The sequence below is a fragment of the Equus przewalskii genome, chromosome 7, assembly GCF_037783145.1.
Source record: "Equus przewalskii isolate Varuska chromosome 7, EquPr2, whole genome shotgun sequence".
Taxonomy (NCBI): Eukaryota; Metazoa; Chordata; class Mammalia; order Perissodactyla; family Equidae; genus Equus; species Equus przewalskii.
The window spans coordinates 56,965,011-56,988,747 of record NC_091837.1 but is presented as its reverse complement, the minus strand read 5'-3'; the positions used below and the strand labels follow the sequence as shown (position 1 = coordinate 56,988,747).

General features: G+C 39.9%; 1 protein-coding gene across 46 annotated transcripts in view; it reads right to left on the bottom strand.

Moving 5' to 3' along the window:
- DTNA (dystrobrevin alpha) overlaps positions 1–23,737 on the bottom strand; it is a 359,410-nt gene that overhangs the window by 69,098 nt on the left and 266,575 nt on the right. For all 46 annotated transcript variants that reach the window (XM_070629857.1, XM_070629868.1, XM_070629872.1 and 43 more), the window contains 3 exons: positions 13,732–13,817; positions 6,530–6,684; positions 1,480–1,585 (listed from right to left, as the gene is read on the bottom strand). In XM_070629857.1, the coding sequence (XP_070485958.1) occupies positions 1,480–1,585; positions 6,530–6,684; positions 13,732–13,817 (347 nt within the window). The remainder of the gene's footprint in view (positions 1–1,479; positions 1,586–6,529; positions 6,685–13,731; positions 13,818–23,737) is intronic.

Sequence of the window (23,737 nt, the reverse complement as noted above, 5' to 3'; positions counted from 1 at the left end):
GCAGTAAATTTGAATTATAAAGCAGCCAAGGTAAAATGTTTGAGATTTAAAACTAAGAAATGATCAAATCCAAGTAATTGTCCACATGCAATGAGCTAAAGATATTAAAAGCAACAACAACAATTCTTGCCTTTAGTAAAGTTATTCTCTGGCTAACAAGCCAGGGAAAATAATTAGAATAAGAATAATCAAGGAAGAAAAGCAAATTGTAAAAACAAAGATGTAAGCAGTCCTGGATGCACTGTCTTCTGAACAAGCGTCATGCCCTCTCTGTTCTGGCTCTTGGGAAAGCTTGGGGTGATACCCGAATCTAGGGACAACTGCTCCGGAACAGGGCCTATGAAACTGGTCTGCTGCAGCAGGAAATACCGAGAGAGAAGGAAGGAAATTATAACTTTATGATTGGAAGATGACTAGTTCTGGAATGGTAAACCAGAATATGAACTCATCCTGCAGTATCCGGACCTTGATTGCTCTTTGCTTCTGCAGATGAATAAGAAACATAAAAACAATCTATGATTGGTAGTGATTACAGAGAAACTAGTAAGTCCATTCTTTAAATCTCCACGAGCAAAGTAGGATAACTAAGAGGGATAATAAGGGCAGATGCTAAATGTTCTGAATGGGAACTTAAAATTAAGCTAACTGTAGCCCCAATGTATATTACAGAAATGTATAGAAGTTAAGATTCTAGGGGCCGGCCCTGTGGCCGAGTGGTTAAGTTCGTGCGCTCTGCTTCTGCGGCCCAGGGTTTTGCTGGTTCGGATCCTGGGTGCAGACATGGCACTGCTCATTGGGCCATTCTGAGGTGGCATCCCACATGCCACAACTAGAAGGACCCACAGCTAAAATGTACAACTATGTACTGAGGGGATTTGGGGAGGAAAAGCAGAAAACAAAAGATTCTAGTAAGAGATATGGAATAAATTATTTTCTATATAAGTCTGGAGAAATCTCAGAGTTAAACAATAAATAAGAAGATCTAAAGATTAGTTGGAGGCACAACTAATAAGTACAACCATTGAAAGCTCATGATTTGGAGCATATGACTAAAGATTAGCATGGTGCTGTCATCCAATTTTTCCCCTTCTCCCCCCCCCCCCCGCCCCATTTCTAGCATAGTGCCTAAGAGGAAATAGTCAGTGCCATGGATACCAATATTGGAAGTTCCTACCTAAAACAAATACTAGAAAATGTCGCATTCTTTATCGAGACTCTTCTTTTCGTAGCAAGTCTTTAAGCCACACCTGACTTGTCACTGAGAGGTAAACAGTGAAATTTAGTAAGTTCTTAGAACCAACAGTCCTAACTTTGCAGCGCACCTGTAATGCCTTACTGATCAAGGAGAGAGGTTAGTTCCATCAAAACTCAGGACTACTAATAGACTTCCCTAAAACAATGATGGCTTAGTAACTTTAGACTTGATGGCCTACTTTCAACAATTTAAACAATTGCCCTTGCTCAGTAGGAACTACTCACCATTTTCTACATTTGCCAGTCGATGCAGGAGGGGCAGCCAGACCAGACACTGTGGGGGAGGATCCGACATGAGCGTGTCCAAGAAACCATTTAAGGTGACTTTTTTCTGCATCAAAAAACCCCACGAAAATTTAGAACAGAGAATAAACTTAATTTACCTGCTATACAAATATAATTCGAGATTGAAGAAACAAGACATCCAACTACCTTTTAATATATCAAGAAATAGGACTTAAAACTAGCTCCAAATTGAAAACACTGATTGCTTTTCGCACTTAAGCACACACAGCACTGCATTCTCTCCACTGAGGCTGAGTCAATATTACCAGGAAGAAAAAGAATTCTGAGAGGATCACTTTCATATATGAGGAACGGTATGAAAATGATGAGGAAAGATGAAGAGTAGACATTCTCTATAAAATTTTACCCAACAGTGTGTCACAGCACACTCTAAAATTCTCATATCAGTTAGTCTTCTAAATTTGCAGAATAATTTCCTATTCAAACTTCCTCAGTTTCCACAAATACTAAATATTTCTTTGTGGTTAATGTGAATGGTTCTGCTGTATAAGATGAGGAGGGAATCCTGCTAGGAGGGAGAAATCCTTCACTGTTAGGAGAGAACAATCTACTTTTAAAAAACTCTCTTCTTTCCTTTCTTTATATATCTTTCCTCTCAATTCAGTCTGCTTCTGTCTCATCATCCTGGTCCTTTCTGGTGTAGAGAAAGAGTGTATTATAAGTTTCTTGCAAAATGACAAAAATAAGAAGTTATATTAATACATAACATTGTAATAGTATGAATGAGAAAAATTACGTGTTTATATGCAAAAACCACTATTTTATTTGAAATTTTGAATTAGAATATCAAGGTGAATGGTATAGTTTTATATTTTTATTTTTTGGAAAAATTTTTCCGAGGTAACATTGGTTTGTAACATCATGCAGATTTCAGGTGTATATCATTATATTTCAGTTTCTGTGTAGACTACATCATGGTCACCACCCAAAGACTAATTACCATCCGTCACCTTATAGTTGTGGTGTCCTATCACCCCTTTTGCCCCCTTCCCTCCTCCCTTCCCCTCTGGTAACCATCAGTCTATTCTCTGTATCTATGTTTGTTTGTTGTTGTTGTTTCTATCTTCCACTTATGAGTGAAATCATATGGTATTTGACTTTCTCCATCTGACTTATTTCGCTCAGCATAATACTCTCAAGGTCCATCCATGTTGTTGCAAATGGCAAGATTTCATCTTTTTTTATGGCTGAGTAGTATTCCGTTATATATACACCATACCTTCTTTATCCACTCATCCATTGATGGGCACTTAGATTGTTTCCAAGTCTTGGCTTATAGTTTTATATTTTCAGATAAGAAATCAGTCCTGAAGAGCTATAGTGCCTTTTCAAGGCCTATACCTTACACAAGTCCTTGTAATTCACAAAACAACTGCTTTGGTACCATTTAATTTATCTTGTTTTAATCAACAGATATTTGCAATTTTAGCTTTTCCTCATAATACTAAATAGCTTAAGCTTTTTGTAGGATTGATATAAAAATTATTATTAAAAGATATGTTATATAAAGACTAAGTGATGAGACAGCATTTTTTAAAAAGTTACCACAATTTACATATCTAAAATGATGCTGCCTTCCAAAACAATCACTTGGGGTGGCTTGTACATTTTTTCAGTGAGGCAACTCAGACAATTCTAGAATCTCATCATTCCAACTGCTGTTATAGCCAGTTTATGAAGCACAAAAATACACTGGTCTCTTTACCTGTGTTGCCTCTTTTGGTGCTTCAAATGATCTCATCCATTTCGATGATTCACCATTACTGGCTAGAAATCACTCTTGGAAGTTTCCAAAAATGTTATTATGATTTCAACATATATAAATTTCTCATCATTGAGGACATATAAAAAATTATATAATGGGACAGTCTACAGGATATTTCAAAAGGGATTTTGAGCAACGGCAACATCACATACAATTCTTTTTGAATATATAGGTCCTATTAAATTGAAAAAAATAGTCTTATTATTCTAGCTAATTTTGAATGAGGAATATTCTGAGGCATTAGTAACTTTACTCAGGATTCTATAATACACTAAATATCTAAAATCTATGAATTCAGCAATAGATAAAATTTTTCTTGTTTCTCTGATACAGTGAATTAATACAACATGTGGTGACAATTCCTTGGTTCAGACCATCTGCACGTTTGTGGACATGAACAGATAATGCACAAAACAAAAGCAAAACAAGAACAACAAACCACACAGCAACATTTGCAGATTGGAATTGGAGCCAGAAGACCAGAGGTGAAGATCCAGCCCCCCGTATTCATGAGCTATGAACTTTATATTGTTAAAAAGGGTAATATTTTCCTTGTTATCTCACAGGGTGGTTGCAAGGCATAAATCAGACAAATTCCTTTGTAAATTATAAAGCACTATAAAAATATAAGAACCATACAATTAGCATGCCATGAAACAAGTTGGAAACCTGTGAAGTTGAAACAAATTAGGTTAATAGATTTGTGTTTTGAAATAACTAACACTAATTTTAAAAGTTATTTTCAGTAAAAAGAAAAGCCTCACTAACTCTTAAATCAGTAAAGTTCAGTAGAGTGAGCATTTGTCGTGTGCCTTTTATGGGGCAGGAATGCAGCACCCTGAGCTAACAGCTATTGCCAATCTTCCTCTTTTTGCTTGAGGAAGATTTGCCCTGAGCTAACATCATCTGTGCCAATCTTCCTCTATTTTGTGTGTGGGTCACCACCACAGCATGGCCACCAATGTGCAGGTGTGTGTTCAGGAACCAAACCCAGGCCGCCAAAGCAGAGCATGCGAACTTAACCACTAAGCCACGGGGCCGGCCCCATGGGATGCAACATTTTTAAGATACAAATTCGGTTAAGATAGGAGGCTCAAAGTCTTTTGTGAAAGGCTCACTGGGGAAAGTGACATTTGGGCAAGAAAAGGAATTGGTGGCAAGAAATGGAGAGGACAGTGGAGGCAGAGAGAGCATGTGCAAAAGCACAGATTCAGGAAACAACCTAAGTGCCCATCAACAGATGAATGGAGAAAGAAGATGTGGTGTATATATACAATGGAATATACTCAGCCATAAAAAAGATGAAATCCTGCCATTTGTGGCAACATGGATGGACCTTGAGGGCATTATGCTAAGCAAATAGGTCAGATGGAGAAAGACAAATACTGTATGATTTCAGTCATATGTGGAAGATAAAACAGCAACAACAAGCAGCAAACAGATACAGAGAACAGACTGGTGGTTATCAGAGGAGAAGGGGGCGGGGGAGGGTTAAAGGGGTAGAGGGACACATTTGTATGGTGATGGATGGCAACTAGACTCTTGGTGGTGCACACGATGTAGTCTATACAGAAGTCAAAATATAATGATGTACACCTGAAATTTATATAATGTTATAAACCAATTTTACCTCAATAAAAAAGAAAAAAGAAACAGCATGGCTTGAGAGGGACAGGAGATAGAGGACTCCATCTGGGGGTGGAGAGATGAGCTGGAGAAGGAGAGAAGGGCTCCCAGGGTCTGGAATGCAATCTCAAGACAGGGAGCTTTATCCTGTAGACGACGTAGGCCGCTAAGCGGGAGGGTGGCCTGGTCACGTGGGGCACTGTAGGGGATAGATTAGAAGGCAGGAAGCCTCCTTGTTTTCTCGCTGTGCATTTTCGTCCTGTTGTACTATATGCATTTTGAGGACTTCCTAAAATGCCTTCTTATAGTGAGGTTCTGAAACAGTGCGGAATGCAATGGACTATAGAAGAAATAAACAAATATAAAAACAAACAAACAAATCCTGAGGCAGGGAAAGCAGGTTGGAGGTTAATACAATAGGCCAAACAACAGATGAGGAGGACGAAAGAGATCTGACAAGCTTTTAGAAGGTGACATCAACAGAATTTGATTGATGTGAAGTTCTGGCTGAAACAGTTGTACAGAAGGAGGCTTAGGTGAATGAATGCGTTCTGACGTCACCAGCCTGAAAGGGAAATATAGAGGAGCACGCTTAGTCGGGGGCAGAGATGAGGCACCTACACCAGCCTGGGGGTGAGGAAGTGGGAAGAGTCAGAAAAGCTTCCTGGGTGAGACAATGTGGGAGCAGAGTTAGCACTCAGTGGATCAAACCACCCCTTCTCTGATTGATTCTATGGATACATTTATGATTCTATAAAACTCCACGACCCTCAGGGATGTCTTTTGACTCCTAGATCACCAAGTAAACAGACTGATGAAGTTTACTAGCTGGACAGTAAATGTAGCTTTTCAGTGGCTGCTAAAACTGATTTCTTATTTAAGCTAATTTTAGAGGACATACTTGGTTAGTTTGGATTTTTAAAAAATTGTAAACCATCCTTCAACTTACGGATTTGTAATCTACCACTGCGCTGTGCTGAAGAATGGGGCTGGACATGCAGACTTTCTGCATGGCTGGAGAGACATAAACATGGAGAGACCTCCAAAATAAGCAGCTTCCCTGTGCTAAATTTTATTAGCCCCAATTAAAACATATCACTCTGAACCCTGAATGCATCACGTCATGGAAGATTCAGGTAGCCGTGTCTGTCATACCTTGGGTCTTCCAGACTGCATGTGGCACGTGCTATGATTCCTTTCCTGTCTCCTTTGCCAAACACTTGGAAAGATTTGTGCTCATCAGACTTGTGTTTCATGTGAGGCTAAGTGATAATTCAGCCCTTTTGATAGTGCAGTGATAATGATAATAATAATAATGGTACTAAGGGTATAGGGATGTTGTAAGGGTTAAATTAGATAATTCAAGTAAAGAATTTAGCATGGCGCCTGGTTCATGGTCATTACTATTATCCAGGAGTGTTGAGTTTAGTTACTGGCTCAGGGGTCATTGTCAGAGGCTGGAAGAGACCCTACAGGTTATCATGAAGAAGAATTTGTCTAAGTGGTGACTTGCAGTGACGTACAGAAGGACAGCAACCATTGTTTGAGAGAAACCTCCTTAAACGCGTTTTTTCCTACCTGTTGAGAGAAACAAGATCTAGCTGACTGTTCTGTGTAACCAAATGAAGGACCTTCAAAAACAGCCGTGGGTAGTTTGAGAACTTCCCGCAGGAATTGATCGTATCGTCCATAAACCATCACCCCGCTGGAGTCAGAAATCATTGAGAAAATATCTGATGGAAGGAAAAGGAAAGATATGCATTCATCAAGTAAACATTCTTCACCGTTTTAGTTCAACAGATCTGTTGCAAATAACAAAAAATGTAGCAGAATAAATAATTTTTTTATGAAAGAATAATATAAAAGCTAATTTTTATGCTGAAATATTCCTGGTATGCTGTTTTCTCTGGTGTCTTTTTGTATGTGATTCTGGCACATAGCATTAACTAGTAATTTGGATAAATTTGGCATAGTTTGATAAGAAAGAGAACATCACATTTTTATTTTGAAGTCAATTACGAACTCATATAATTCAATGGGGGTAATTTTTATATATGTGAGAAACAGGCTGATCTCATTTGAAACGCACATTGAGAATTTTACTACAATGTTGGGGTGTGTGTATCTCTCCAGCTAGCTATTTACCCATCTATATTATCACTAAAACTTTTGGGTTTGGGTTTAAGATATTGAAAAATGAAAGAGAATGGGGATAAGGTTGCAATGAAAGCTCTTGATTAACTTCCCACAGAAGCAGGAAACTTTCTATAAATCATAGTGCTCTGGGTGGAAGGCACTTGGTTTACGGGAAAGGGTCTTTCGACTCATGTAGTCAAGAGGAAGCCTGGCCTTGGGGGTGATCAGTGAGGTAAAGTCAGGGTTCCAGATTATTCTCAGCAGAGACTGTGGCTGCATTGAACGTCTGTTCTTCAGTTTCTCCCACTATGTGCACTTAATGAATATTAATGGCATAATTTCCCAAGGTACTTCATAATTCCCCTGTGGAAATCACTATTAGAATGAAAGGGTTTGCTATTAAATAGTTTGTCACCGTGCTAGATCGTAAGTAGCCCTGCACAGCTGCTGGGATAAACTGTTGTGAATTCAACGTGCTACCTCTGTCCATTCTGGGCTTAGCTTTTCAAGGTTAGAGGGTAATCTGGAAACATCGTTTTAACACCACAGTCAGACATTAAGCATGTTCCAGGCTTTTATTGGATTATGTTTTGAGCATGTGAATTGACTTTCATTTTCTTTAAATACTCCAGTTATAAAGGCTTTCTACTGTGTTTCAAATAGTTTATCAATTACGAGGCTACTGAAATTCTACCTGAGCAAGAAAAATTAATGTTGTTCTCATTCACTTTCACAATGTTGTTTACTTAGTGATTTTATCTCTGTTTTATTATAACTAGTCAAAAAAAAGTTACCAACAGCAAAAAAAAAAAGACTCTTATGTTATTTCAAATATGAAACTCAAGAATTTTGATTAAAAGAATGAAAAAGAAACCTAGGAAAAGTAAATAGACTTCCTTCTTAGAGCTGCCATCTTGTTTGCTTTTAGACAGGTTGATTAATCACGTGGGTCATTCTGATGATCTTCTAGGCTTGGATTTTCTAGGCCAGGGCACACTTTGAAAAGTAGCTTAGCCTTCTCAAATTTCCCCCCGAAATAATTTAGACCACATCTCTAAAGCAAAAGCAGAAGGAGTACCAGCAGCAACCTTGCACAAACTTGAAGCTAATTTTTCTTTTTTTTTTACTGAGGACGATAGGCCCTGAGCTAACATCTGTTGCCAATTTTCCTCATTTTGCTTGAGGAAGATTCACCCTGAACTAACACCTGTGTCAGTCTCCCTCTAATTTGTATGTGGGTCACAGCCACAGCATGGCCACTGTCGAGTGGTGTAGGTCTGAGGAGCACACTGAACTTCACCATGCTGAACTTAACCAACAGGCCACAGGGTCAGCCCCTTGAAGCTAACATTAAACTCATTTGTGCTGATGAAATTCTGCTAAGTAATAGCCAAACTAGGGCTAAGTTATTGGAACTAAAGTAAAGTGGCTGTTAAGGGTTTTTAAAAAGAAATGAGGGGACTTTGAGGAAGCAATCAAAATACGTGTTTGTACCTTAGTTCTAGGCTCTCTGTTATATACACATATGTATACGCTTACAATATATACTATATGTATATTTATATGAAATAGAGGGCTATTTCAAGAATTAAATTAGTTAAGAGATGAAAAGCACACAGATGTATGCTTGGCACCCAGTAGATGGTACACGAATGTTAGCTATTTTTATTGTTAATTTCATTTCACAGAATTTCCGTCATTTACTTCATATGTTTAGGCTTTGTCTCCTCAAAGGGATTGTTCTGTAAGGTTCCAAATCATATTCTAAACCGCATTTGTATTTCCTATAGCACCATACAATGATAGATTCTTTAGAAGAATTTACATTCATTGATTCATTAAACTAAAATGAACTTGGCACATACTAAACGTGTGAAATTGTACTGAGCAAAGAATATACAGAAAAATCAGGACACAGTTCTTGCCCTCTGGGAGGAGGATAGAGACATGCTTACATCATGCATCACGTGACATCATACATCATAACATGTGGTGTGAATATGGGAACAGTAGCGAGTGCAGGATGCAGCAAGAGCTCAGAGAGAGGGTTCCTAGAGGGAGGAGGGAGTCAAGGAAGATTTCCTTACAGAGATGACTTCCAAGCCATGTGGACATTTAGGACACAAAGGACAATTAGGGGATAGTCAGGTTTAGGAAATCAGATCAGGACATGCACAGGCACGCTCAAGAATGGTGTACTCAAGGGGCCAGCCCAGTGGCGCAGGAGTTAAGGTCACACATTCCCCTTCGGTGGCCTGGGGTTTGCCAGTTCGGATCCCGGGTGCAGACATGGCACCGCTTGGCATGCCATGCTGTGGCAGGTGTCCCACATATAAAGTGGAGGAAGATGGGCATGGATGTTAGCTCAGGGCCAGTCTTCCTTAGCAAAAAGAGGAGGATTGGCAGCAGATGTGAGCTCAGGGCTAATCTTCCTCAAAAAAAAAAACAAAGAACCTTAAAAAAAAAAAAAGAATGGTGTACTCAAGGATCTTCATGTTCACTGTGCAGGGGCCTTGAGTGCACATAAGGGCACGGTGGGAGGAGAGGTGGAGATATGAAGAACGTCAATAGCTCTACTAAGGAGTTTAGATTGTGTCCAGAAGATATTGGGGAGATATCGAAGAATTCAAGGCAGGCCAGTGAGTTAGAAATATTACCCAGGGAGTAGGCATGGAGGCAGAGCAATTAGTTCAGTGGTAGAAACTCAAGCAACACGTGGTGTTTGCCATAATGCTAGTCTTTTAAACAAAACAAAACAAGCCCTGCCCAGAAGCTTTAGAACAGAACCCAACATTCCAGGCTTATGGCACTGGATTCAGAATTCCTTAAGATCCTTAGGACTCGCCAGAAGCCCCGAGGCAGAAGTATAAACAAGTGTCCCGACCCATTAAAACAACAGGCTATATCTGGACCAAGAACAATTTGACAGAAACAGTATATTAGGTCCATTTCCGTTTCCGTTTCCGTTGTCTGGTCCTATGACTGCAGGGGGCGCCCTCATGTTCTAGGCTGCCTGGAGGTACAGGATGAACATCCTGCATATTGGCTCCTGGAGGCTCTGAGTACTGGAAATTGTGGCACAACAGGGCGTTGTTGTCCCTTTTAATGTATTTTAAAGCAGTTTTAAAAACTCAGCTTTAAATTTTCTGCTTTCTTTTTTTTCTTTTTCTTTTTTTTTTTTTGCTGAGGAAGATTGTCCCTGAGCTAACATCTGTTGCTAATCTTCTTTTTGCTTGTGGAAGACTTGCCCTGAGCTAACATCTGTGCCAATCTTCCTCTGTTTTGTATGTGGGATGCTGCTATGGCATGGCCGTCAACGAGTGGTGCAGGTCCATGGCTGGGAACTGAATCCGGGCCGCCAAAGCAAAGCGCACTGAGCTTAACCACTAGGACACAGGGCTGGCCCCTATTTTCTACTTTTTTGCTTTTTAAAATTTCTAATTTATTTTCAGCCAATTCCTCTTGCCCTGCACTTTCCAACATTAAGCAGCTAGTTGGAACAAATGAAGTATCATTTCATCCCTATGCACAAAAACAGAAAGACTGCCAACCAAGCACAGCTGGCATAAGGGCTTAAAGTGAATGGGAATTTAAAGAAGGCAAAACAAACCCCTCAAATCCTGAGAAATTCCATATCCTTTCATTTTACTTTTTCTTATTACAAAGCAATGCAGAAAATCATTACTTTGCCTGTTTTATCATTAAATGCAAGCCAGCAAAAGAAGACTAGAAAAAACACCCACCCTCCCACTCACTGAGAGTCAGCCACTGCTGTCTGTGGGCAGATTTGCTCATTCAGTCAATAGTTATCACTTTAACTAGAATTACTGGTGACTAAAAATATTCATTTCTCACTAATTAACATTTTGGAGAGGTTCTTCCAACCAAACTGCTTTTAACTAAATTGCTTTTGGTTGAATTGCTTTCAACCACGTTACCTGGAAACCACCACAACCATCTTCCTGGGATTAATCTACCAAGAGTGAGTCCTCAGTCAGAGACCTGGGGACACACAAGGCTGTGATTGCCATCCACTGTGCTGGGGGAGGGCAATGTGATATATTGTGCTCACACTGTCTGTTTTTCCACAGCATTTGTGGCACTGGGATGCCTATTCCTGCAGAACGGAGAGCTTAGTTCACCTCCAATGGGACTCATGCGTTTGGCGCTTCTTTCACTGGACGCAAGAAGATTTACCCTGACCACTAGCTAGCATGCGTGCTTTGCTCACTGATTGTGTGTCTTTCACTGGGTAATGGGATGGCGTGAGGAGAAAGCCCTGTAGCACTTACACTGTTTGCTTTGAATTCCTGGACTTGCAAGAGAACTGCAAAGATTTTGATAACTGCTAAAGATCCGCTCAAACCCTTAGTTATATCTTGAGCTTTGTAACTGTGCAGACATTGCTCGTTGTTTGCCTAATGACCATTCCCTTCATCTTTATTGGCTCCAAATTTCTTCCTGAGCTAAGGGAAAGCAGTGGCTCTTCCCAGCCCTGGAGGTGAGAGTGGGCTACTCCATGACCATCATGGTCATTCCTTTCCTGTTAGCAGTCATTGGTGTCACAATTGGTCTGTGATGCCAACCTGGGCAATGAGACTAAGGGCTGGGGGCCTCCGGAGTGGATGTGACTCCTGAAACTGCCATAGCCCTCTTTTCCTCCAGGAGAAGGATAAAATCCGACACTGAGGAAAGCTGAGTGGAAAGATGGACAACCCCTGGGTCCTTTACAGCACAGGATTAACCTGGTTCACACAAGGCTCCGTGGAGTCCTGAAGTGCAGAAAACGGTTTTTCTCAGTTTTCCTCAAACTTATTTTACTATGGCACCCCTTTACCCAAGTTCTTATTAAGAGAACATTGAATAAGCATTTGGAAATGTTTTCTAGGACTATTTTTTTAAACATTTATCTAATGTCCTCAGTGTAAGTGGCCAATGGTGACCTGGGGTCAGCAGGCAAGGCCCTCCCTCAGGAGTTTCTTCCTCTGCCGTGGTCCATTTTACTAGACTTTCTCTTTCCAGCCTAACCCAGAAGGAAATGCCTCCTGGATTACTCTGAAGCTATTTTTTTAAAAAGGGACAGGGGTTCCTCCACCTTCTAATTCAGCTATTATTGTCAATCAAGCCTTGAAGTAGATAGTTGTAATTTTTCTACATCTTTCAGGTTAACTAAAGAAAAACTAAACTGATCCTCATAAGGTCTGCATGGGTTTCTCTGAATCTTGACTGCATTTGGTTATTCCATGAATGGAAGTTCCTGGAAGTGAGGGAGGATGTGTGGTTAAGTGGGGCTTCTGTGTATCTCCCACTTTTCTGCTGGTCCAATGATGTCACTACCTTGGAGCACGTCTGGGGTAATTACAAAGGAACAAAGTTTTTTTCTGCATCTTGCTTCACTCTTCCCCTTTTGGTGCAGCAAGAAGCAAGAGATCACGCCCAGAAGCTGACAGGCAGCAGGGGAGAAAAGAGCTTGGAGGCTGTGAGTCACAGATGGTGTAGCTAGGAGGGACCCTAGCGGTATCTAACAAAATCTCCAAAGTTAGGATGGAGAAGGGAGCTGAGGACTAAGAAGTGAAGTGACTTCCACAGGATAACTCAGCAAATTAGTCACATATCTGGGCTTACATGTGGGACTCCCAATCCCATGACAGTGCTCTTTCTAACACAGTATTATAACCAAAACTCCTGTAGTTAGGGTAAGGGAGAAGGTTAAATGGAAGCTTTTCTTTTAAACAGTAGCATATACATCATTTTAAAATAGTTAGAAATAAAAATTCTTGCCCATACCCCCACCCTAGGCCTTCTGAATCAGAAATCCTGGGAATGGGACGCAGAAATCTGTGTTTTAAAAAGCCATTCACGTGATTCTATACATCCTAAAATTTGAGACCCATGGGTGTAGGGGGAAAAAGTCAGAGTTCAGATCCTGGTACCATCTTAGCTATGTGATTTACTTTACTCTGACTTTCTGAGTCTCAGCTTCTTTATCTAAAACAAACAACAAACAAAAACATCTTAGCTGTTTCGTTGGTTAAAAAACTCTGCCCCATTTGGTGACAAGATGTACATAAAAGGCCCATAATTTCTCAATGCACCTTAGCTATCATATGTTTATTGGCATCCAGTTAATTCTCAGTCAATAGTCTCTATGCAGTTCCCATGCCTATACCCTGGCGATGTCTACCTCGGAAGCTTTGGGGTTCCCAGGGAGTTGCACAGCACTGGCTGAGAAGAATGAGGAAAGGTTCTAGGAGATTTGGCTTTAGATTACCTAAAAAAGGAAGGCTGCCCAACATGGCCTTCACGTCCCTGTGACCATGGACTTACGCCTGTGAGGCAGTGCAGCCCAACGAACCTGAAAGAATGTATATCTTGCCTTAATACCACAAGCAGTCTAGTTGGTGATACTCAACAGGTTATAAATAATAATAATGCATAAATAGAAGGAAATATGCATTTCATTAACATTATCTAATATGAAAATATTTCTATGACAAAATCCAAAGATCAATGAAGATCATATTTCAAACTCTCATCAAATGAGGAAAGTCACAACTGGGCAGGGGACATGGCAGGCATGGAGGAGAGGAAAATGTGGTACACAGGAGGGGTAAGCAAAGAGAGAGACACCAAGAATAACTTACATCTTAATTTGTCCATGATCTTCCCTCCACACAACGTGGCTAAAGCCATTTTGACAGCAAATACTGAAATTTTACCATGGCCTTCCCTGTTTAATAAGAATAGAAAAACAAAAAGATGTCATTTGGAGAACTTCCAATAGCGAGGTTTGACATTTCCTGTTCTGTCAAAATCATAGGACACTGTAGCTGCATGCATTATGTGAACACATCCATTTCAGAAAAGGTTGTGAAAACAATTTGACACACATTTCTGGAAATCTCTCTAGTCAATGTTTCCTTTTTTCAAGAGATAGCATAATCTTCAAGTTATTTCTTGTGTATGCCATTTGCTGAAAGCATGGAGTGGAAGCCAGAGGGATATTTAACTATGGATTAAAATGACAGAACATGCTTTTCACTGTGTGTTTCACAAAATAATTTTATGCATGATGATTCCACAGTCTCTATAATTTATTTAAACAAGTCTTCAGAAAAGTCTACCTTTTTTTTTTTGTCAGAGAATTCCTGAATTTGGTTAGGGTAACTATGGGTAACTCTTTCTTTCAACCATCATTTCCTACCCACAAGCCAACTGTGTTTATATGATACATTTACTTTTCAAAGGGGGTTGCTATTTCAGGGGCCAGAGTAGGAGTTTTGTTTGAATAGTTCTCCTTCTACCTAAATGACACCAGAGCTGCCAAGTTTTCATTGATTCAGGAAGTATAACTAACTTGTCCTTCGCAAAATGTGATATAAAGGGCATACTGTAAGAAATATAATATTTCAGCTAAATGATTTTCCAGTTGGAATAAACTGTTTCTTCTTATATCCTTGGGATCAGAAAGTGTACCACATTAGTAATTCATTTCTTTGAGAGTTGCTACTCTTAAGAATGATCAAAGAGGTATTTAAAATAATAATGTGGCTGAAAGGTAAGTAAAGTCTGTATTGACAAGGGTTTAGTATATAGAATAAGTCATTTATATGAGCAAGATTCATACATCTGACATATTAGAAGAATAAGACACAATCAATGTTTCTTTGTTCCTTACTAGACTCCAGAGAGAGATCATTTATTACTCCTCTTTGTTGCTGTCATTCTCAGCACAGTACCTGAAAAACAGCTAGCCAGAATGCAAAACTGACTGAACCCTATGCTAGTGGCTCTCCCATTTATATTTCTAAGCCTGAGCGCCAGACATACGTCATTATTTATTGGAAATCTTCACTTGCATGCCCCATGTCAAACCAAGTATGTTCAAAGTAGAACTCACTATCTTTCCAAAGCCCTCCCGTAAGACTCAGACCCCCCACAACTCGTCTGCTCTTCCTCCTACAGTCCCTCTTCTGGTTGTCAGAATCACCATGCACCTAGTTACCCAAAAATGAAGCCTGGCACGGAGGTCACCCTTGACTTTTTGCTCTTCCTCAATTAACTACCACCCTGAACAAATGCTGAAGGACTCAAATATATCTCTTAACTGTATATTAAACCCGTTCCCTTCTGACTGCCATTGCTTCCAGCAGCTCTTGCTCTGACACCGTAATAACTTCTTAAATGATCTCTTGGTTTGCACACTTCTATCACAAATTTACCCTATTATTTCATGATTTAGAACCCTCTTGCCTCCGTTTGCCTACAGGATATAGTTCAACTTTGTCTGTCCTCTCCTGTCTCATCTGCTACCATTTCTGTTGCACTCCACACCAAAGTCCCACTGTTTAATGCCCCTGCCCTTCCCACCACAGTCTGCCCAGGACTGTCCCATCCATTCATCAAGACTCAGCTCAACGTCATCATTCGCTCTGCTCTGAGACCAGCGTTCCCCCTGGATGTGGAGGCAATCACTTTTCCCTTCACTTTTACTATTATTTGGCATCTAGCACACTGAGTGACCTTGATTTATTTATTTATGCGTCTGCATATGACTCGATTCCACACGGTGGGATCCTTGAGGGAAGAGACCATGTCTTCTGAATTTGTTGAAATCCCAGTGCCTTGTACTTTGTCTCACACAGACTTAGTGAACAACACATTTCTTATATTAATGAAGGACTATTAATCATTATAATAGGTGCCCCTAGAATTTTGAATTACCACTCATTAAGTTGTTTACTAATTTCAGAGCAGGGAGTTATAATAAAAATGCAATGATTTTTGTAAAAGCCACCTCATTTAAATTTATTCCATGTCCCCTGCATTCCCAATTGCATGGATAAATGGAAGTATCAAAAATTTTATTTTAGGAAATAACTATGTTCTTTTCCTAAGCTGAAACATGGTTCAAATAATGAGAAAAGGAAACTCCACGAAGTATGGAAGAATAGGAATAACATAGTGATAAGGCAGTTTTCAAAATGCAAAGAAATTAAGGAGCATTATATGTGAGACTTCAAGGGCAAGAGAAGTTTCTTTCAATGAATCAGAGAGAACAGTTTAACTCAAGAAAGAGGATAGACCACAGATGACGCTGGAACAGAGTTCTCCAAAGGACGCAATGATGCTCACAGGCGAATTCTTAAACCTTAGCTCTTAATGAAGAAGATCACAGGGAGATGGTCAGTCCTGTACTGTTCCTGGAAATGCAAGATTAATGCTATTAACTCCAACAGCGGTTGTATCAGAGCTATTCTGCCAAATTGACACAATAAATCTAGATAAATCACCAACTGGAGGGCAGCTCAATGAGAGTTTTGCAGGAACTCAAGGGTGAAATTAGGCCACTGGAATCCATTGTCATGCAAGCTACTGTGCCAGATTGCAAATGTGACCCCTGTCATGAAGAAGGATTCGAGGGGGTATGCAGGAATGTAGCTCATGGTGTAAGTACACCAACATTGGGTGAGTTTAGCTCTTGCTCAGTCCCAGTACTGGAGAAACCTTGAAGGAGGTTAAGGTGTAAGTAGAGATGACTGACTCCACAATGGAGAGTGGGGATCCAAGCACTTAAATGCAAATAGATCTTTTCAAAGAACATTTTCAGTAGATATAACAGGCTGAAGAGAAGTGGGAGAAGAGAAACATTTTCTAAGGCCATACCAGATTCCATACCAAAAGGCCATTATTTAAACAAAGTCACTTTGGGATCGGGGCTCTATTGTTTTGTGAAAAAAGAACTGGCATTATCAAAGGAAGCAAGGAGTGGGGAGAAGTTGGTACACCCATGGAGAGGTGTAAGGGTTCATGAGGAGTCGTCCCTAGTCAGGGCAGTTTGATTCACGAACAGTCCGTGAAATGCCTTAAGTGTCTAGAAAGTGGAAAGTCAAGCTCATTAGAATGGATGACAGGAAGCTCCCAGGAGCCTTGTGCAAATGAGCAGGAAAGCGGCATATTGTTCCAAAGTGAGTCTCTACAGGCAATGCCTCTAGGAGTAAAGCAGTAAAACCACACAAACGGAATGCTGGCTGTCGGCCACAGCTCAGGAAGTGGATCTGCCAGAGTGTGCTGAGGATGACAAACGTAGATTGACTTTAATGCTGCAGGCCAGACAGCATTGGAATGGGCAACACCAGGAAAAGCACTAGAAAAAGACTAAGCTCTTGTCTGGCTTTTTTTGTTTTTTTTTTGAGGAAGATTAGCCCTGAGCTAACATCTGCTGCCTATCCTCCTCTTTGTTGGCTGAGGAAGACTGGCCCTGAGCTAACATCAGTGCCAATCTTCCTCTACTTTGTTTGTGGGATGCTGCCACAGCATAGCTTGATGAGTGGTGTGTAGGTCTGTGCCCAGGATCCAAACCCACAAACCCAAGGTCGCTGAAGCAGAGCATGTGAACTTAATCGCTATGTCACCAGGCTGGGCCCTGCATAATACTCGTTTTACTCTTTTTTTCCCCACTATTTGTTTTTTGGCATAATGGAATATATTCCATTTTTAAGCCAATTATCCTGAAGCTTTTGCCTATGCAAATTTTACTTTCTTGTTCTGGTTTGATGTCAAAAAATACCCAATTAAATTGTTATATTGGTATTTCATTAATACCTAAAGGGTATTTAAGAGAACCAGCAAATTTCAAAGGTACAAACTGAAATTGCTTCATAAATCAATGTTTCTTTAAATCTTTTATTTCCCTTTATACTTTGGTTTCTCACTCTGAAAATTTTCCTAAGGGGTGACCGATTGAAAATGGAAACAGGGAAGCACTCATCCTTTGGCTAACATATACATGGAGATTTGTAGAGTGTCTGTCTTAAAAACACTGATTACTTCAAAGTTTGACTCCATCATAAAAAGTGAGGAACTGTATTATGTTGGGCTGAGTTTTCTATGAAGAGACAAGCTGATTGCTTCTAACTAAGAAGATAGTACTTTCAGGGAAAAGTTGTGTGGGAGAAGAAACCTGCTTTTGACAAGAAAGAAAAGCAACAAATAGACATTGATAGGTCTGGGGTGCTGGGCTGAACTCGGAACAGAATGTACATTTTCCCCAAATTGCTAACAGAGTTTCCTGTTTGAAGCTGCAAAATCCCATGATAAATTTCATGTCCTCAAAAGTGAGATTTGAATTCTGACTGATTCTTTTTTGAACAGACTGAACGAATTATTCTCTATTTGAGAGTACTAAAACCAGAAGCTCTTCTTTTACCAACATATTTTACAAAAACATTTGGTAAGCATTTTTACAAGCAAAGGCACAGTGCTCAGACTGCTCTTTCTCACACGTTTTAGTGGCTTAATTAACTGAGAGAATTACTTCCTCTTCTGGCTTCCACAACATGCCTCTATCATAACCCGTTCCTTTAGCAGGGAATTATTTTGTTCACGTGGATCACTCAATAGGTATTTATTGGCAATGCCTCAGAGGTTGGGGATATTTGCTCATAGTCCATTGGGAAGAAAGAGTCAAAAACAGTTAATTTTAATGCAATGCCTTTTTACAAAGGGCAGGGACCTCATCTTATTCATCTTTCATCCTCAGCCTAGCATAGCAATTAGCATCTGGTAAGCTCTTACTATATATTAGTTAAATTAATGAATGCACAAGTGAAAAGAAACTTTCTGATTAATCACTTAAGTTTTACATTGAGAAATGCTAAATTTTTGAGTAAAATTACAAAGATTGACTTTATGGCCCTTAATATTAGATTGTACAGTCATGTGATACCTTGAATTTAGAATTGATCATGTACATAATGATTCTTGCTTTTGGGACAGTGGAGTTAACATGTGAACAGAGAGAAACCCCTTATTTGGCGCTGGCATCTCTTTGGGCTGTCCAAAATGTTAGCAAAACATCTGCGATAAGAATCCCTCATTGGGGCCGGCCTGGTGGTGCAGTGGTTAAGTGCGCATGTTCTGCTTCAGCGCCCCAGGGTTCGCCGGTTGGGATCCCGGGTGCGGACATGGCACCGTTTGGCATGCCATGCTGTGGTAGCCATCCCACATACAAAGTAGAGGAAGATGGGCATGGATGTGAGCTCAGGGCCAGTCTTCCTCAGCAAAAAGAGGAGGATCAGCAGCAGATGTTAGCTCTGGGCTAATCTTCCTCAAAAAAAAAAAAAAAAAAAAGAATTCCTCATAGAACAGGGCCAAGTGAGTTTGCCAGGAATTTCCCCAGAACGGAAGGGGCCAAAACTGTTGACATGTCTCCCTTACCCCAACAAATCCCATCTACCACCCATGCAAAGGATAGGTCTGACAGATAGATGAGTGACATTAAGGATGTTCAATTCACTACAATTGTGAAAACACTTCGGAAAGAGGTTCCATCTTAGCAACATGTAGGAATCTTGGAACAAACTATCTTCTACCAGAACAAAATTTTAGTGACTAGAGGATAATGTTCTATGGACATCTTGAATTTAAGATGTGCCAAGAAAAAAATCACCACGCCAAGTAAACACTATGTTAACTATCTAGTTTTAGCCACATAGACAATGAGAAGCAAAAAGAAGAACATTTGGTTTTGTATGACTTTTCTCTTTTCCTTTCGCTCTCACACATCCACACAGTCTCAAGGGGGAACAAAACATTTTGTTGGTGCACAGAGAAATGGCTGTGTACTTTGTATTACATTTTGCATTAAACATCAGAATCAGTTTAAAACTCAAAAGGCAGAGGATTTTGGCAGAGTTTCAGGATTACTTCATATCCCCGCATCTGAAATAGCGCTGTGGTCCCTTTCATAGTGTCGGGGGACTCAGCAGTGGGAATGGATGTTCAAATGGCAAGCAAGGTGTGACATGTCAAACAAAGAGGAAAATACCAGGATTTTGTACGCTCTATGAAAGAGCATTATATGATGGATTTGGAGTTCTGGATGGCTGTCATAAAACTGACTCTAAATTTATAATGTAAAACTTGTTAAGACCAAATATTTCTTTCACATACACTCTGTCAATGATGTCTAAATGCCACAAACTGGAAAGGTTAGAAATGTGAATATAATAATAATTTCCTGTAATAAGCAGGGTAAATCTGGGGGAGAAAATGTACATTAATTCTCATTTAAAAAAATGAAACAGAAAGTATGAATAGAACTGAACTTAAACTGACTCCTGACACAAAATGATTTTTTTTCCACTCACCTTATCTAGTATGAAGCTATATGACCTGTGAATTACTTAGCCTCTCTACGTCTCAGCTTCATCACTTTCTCAACCTGGAAAGTTATAATGATGCAGTGCCAAATCAGTAAGATTGTTGGCCTACAGTAAATGCTCAGTACACCTTAGCCAGAATTACCATTATTATAATATTATCATTAGAGAATTGGCATTAAGAATATAGCTTGACCACTGAAAATAGGAAAATTGCTATTTCTTGTAATGTTTATTATTGTCCGACTATGAGGTTTGACTGGCTGAGTGTATGTGAAAACAATATTTGCTAAAAACAAGGCCACCGTCACATAATCTACTTTATGAGGAGCTGTCCAAAGAAGGAAGATTCTACTGAATTGAAATGAGATTAAATCAACAGACTAAAGCTGTTGTTAGTGCTTTCCAGGGAAGTAGGAAGAGAGTAAGAGAAGTATATGAAGTCTTTTGTGAAAATAGGATTACCACGCTAGTGACCATGAGCATCTGGTTTTCTTCTCTGTGGAGCAAAAGTAAAACTAGAGGGTATGAATCTAGGCGGCAGGGCAAACTTGGACTCGCTAGTCTTGATAATATATTGCAGAATAAAGAGGACTTAATCTCAGAAAAAGAATGAAATTAGTGGGACAAGAGCAAAGAAAAGTCAACCTTTGATTTTCATTCATTCATTCACTCACTGATTCATTATGTAATGAGTGTTGTCTCAGGTGCTGTGCACACAAAGAATAAGACGTGGTCCCACTCTAAAGCAGCTTGTAGGAGGCAGTCAGACAAGCAGTAGGACAGGCTCAGACTCTCTAAGAGAGTAGCAGACTCATGTGCAAGGAGCAGTAGGACCTGGAGAAGGGCGACCCACCCAGCCAGGAGAAGGGAAGGGCTTCCAGTGCACCAGACTTTGTGACCTTACCTCTCCAAAAGGCCACACATCATAGACTTTTAAGAATTACTTTCAACATAACAATTATACCTCAACAAAGATATTTAAAAAGAATTATTTTCATCTTGTAACTTTCTGCCATGTTGTCTTTTTTTTCTACTTGCAATTTCCTAAAAAATAATAACAGTAAAAGTCCTTAGAACACTTCAAAGATATATTTTCCCCCCTGCTCAGATATGGACAAGAGGTGAGAGGAAGAGTTGCTGCCAATTTGTAGTGGATTCTGAAGGAGAGAGCCTCAGGTGGAAGGCGGCAGGCCAGTTCCTGGGATGCACAGAAGGAAAGAGACAAGAGGAAGAGATGGGCTCAAGACTCTGGCTGTTTCCTAATACTCTTCTTCCCCGTCAGCCCCTGCTTCTTCTGACATCTCCTTGCCCATCCTTCTCTGGTACACCCATCCATTTCCCTAGAGACCCTAGAGAAGGTCACTTCTGGGTATGGAAAGGGTCTGCTTATAAGTTGGTTGGTAATGGCTCACTGGGTCACCCCGCCCAGGGATATAGCCATTTTTAGAAGGAAAGTCATGAAGAACAAAAATCTAGACTTAAGGGAATGCCTATCCAGGGACAGAACAAGCCTGGGCATAGGCCACTGGGGGCAAATGCTAGCTGCTAACATCTACAAATCATGCTACGTATGTACCTATGTATTGCATCTTCTAAGAGGCTGACTTGGCCAAAGAACAGAGAAACCTTGAAACCAGCAGTTTATGGTCTGCAGTAAGCATGCCTTTATGAGAACCGAGATCCAGGTGGTCTGGGGGAGGGGAGGAACAGGAGAGCGCTATTCTTGGGGAACTATGGTTGTGGGAAGGTGAGTCTGGCTCCTGGGGGCACGTCCATGTGAAGTGGGCCTTGATCCTCATTTCAGGTTACTATTTTCTTGGCAGAGTCCAACTGGCTGGGTCTGGTGAATTTTAAGGCACCACCAAAATAATGACCACATTTCTTTAAACACAAGTTCTTATTCTTCATGAGTTTAAATTGCTATACTGTCTTTCCTTCTTTTCTGCATTACCTCTTTAGAGTCCAGGTTCTGAAGGCATCTCTAACTTTTATTTTGGATATTTTCTTTTCTTTTTTTTTTTAAATATGTCCATTTAAAATACAGAATGTGGAAAAATCTCCTAAATGTTTTAGTGATTCTATAATAGCAACAACACATCTTGATCTATTAGTATCAGGCTCATTCATGTCTAACAAGATACAGAAGGCTCCCTTGAAAACACACAGGATAGGTGATAAGAAGTGACATCAGATTTCCATACTGGATCTCATCTGAATAAACAGGAGTTTACTATTATTAGACATAGAATTGAACATTCATTTTATTCTTAGTTCTCTTTTTATATTCACTTCTAAGTTATATTTCCAGGTAGTGGTACTTCCTGATGGCTTACATCTGACATTGTCTAAAATTTCCAAACTCATCAGTTGGACATTTGAGCATCAGTACAACTGCCGATCCTCACTTTCCGTGACAAAGGAGAGAAGGCAGAAGTGCCTGCAGACTGGGATCTCTATGGAGATCTATGAATCTCTACAATGAAGTTTCTCTACGTGGATGTGTTTATAAATCACTATGAGATTACTGAAAGTATGCATCAGGGGCCTTCCTCTCTGTAAGAAGAGTACTAACCAAACACTTCTGAACATCGGTGTGAACTTCTCTTTACCTTGGGGTAGTCCTTAAGCTCACCATTCATCAGTCTTGAAATGATTCAGCTACACTATCATAGCTATTTAGAGAACATTTACAGCTCTATTTTTTGAAATGATCTTCCCAATATTTCTAAACAAAAGTGAAAAATCTAACTCTATCAGTTTAAGTCCCATATATTTACTCCCCCCCCCACTTCCTTATCATTAATCTGGCCCTGTTTCTGTCTAGAGTGGGTCCAAATTATGTTTTAGCTTTGCTTCCTTATGAATCCTCTAGCAACACTCCAAGATTTAGCAGGAAATTATATTTCTCTTTTTACATTTTCCACTGTTACATTTATAACAAATAAGTTCCCTGAAGATTTTAGTAGCAAGTCTGAAAGATGTCATGTTCTTGTTAAGGGAAAAGGATGGAAATTCTGTTATGGAAATTCTACAGCCTGGTTCCATTCTGCCACCTGTCATGTGGAACCACAGCCTTCTCTACCTGCCTGCCACTCAGTTACCATAGTGATTACTCCAAAACAGTACATCAGTTCTGAAGTCTGTACAGACTAAGCAGGCTCTATCACTCTGGACTTCTTGTTTTAAAATTGTTTATTTCTGCTTGAGAATTTCTCAGTATATAAGCATCATGGAGACAATAATGTACACTGGTCAAACTGAGCATGACCAATTCTGTTACCACTCTAGGTTGCAAAGTGACAGCTGGTGACTTTTGTAAGTGAGTGGCATAATAACATCCACCTGGCTGGAACATCTCCAGTGTCAGGTTGAGCCACTCCCAAGCATTGGCAGACAAAGAGACTAAGCAAAATCTTCTGAGAGTCTTAAAATGTGATTGCTGAAAGGTCAAGTTAGCAATTTTCCCTTTTAATATTCAATACCA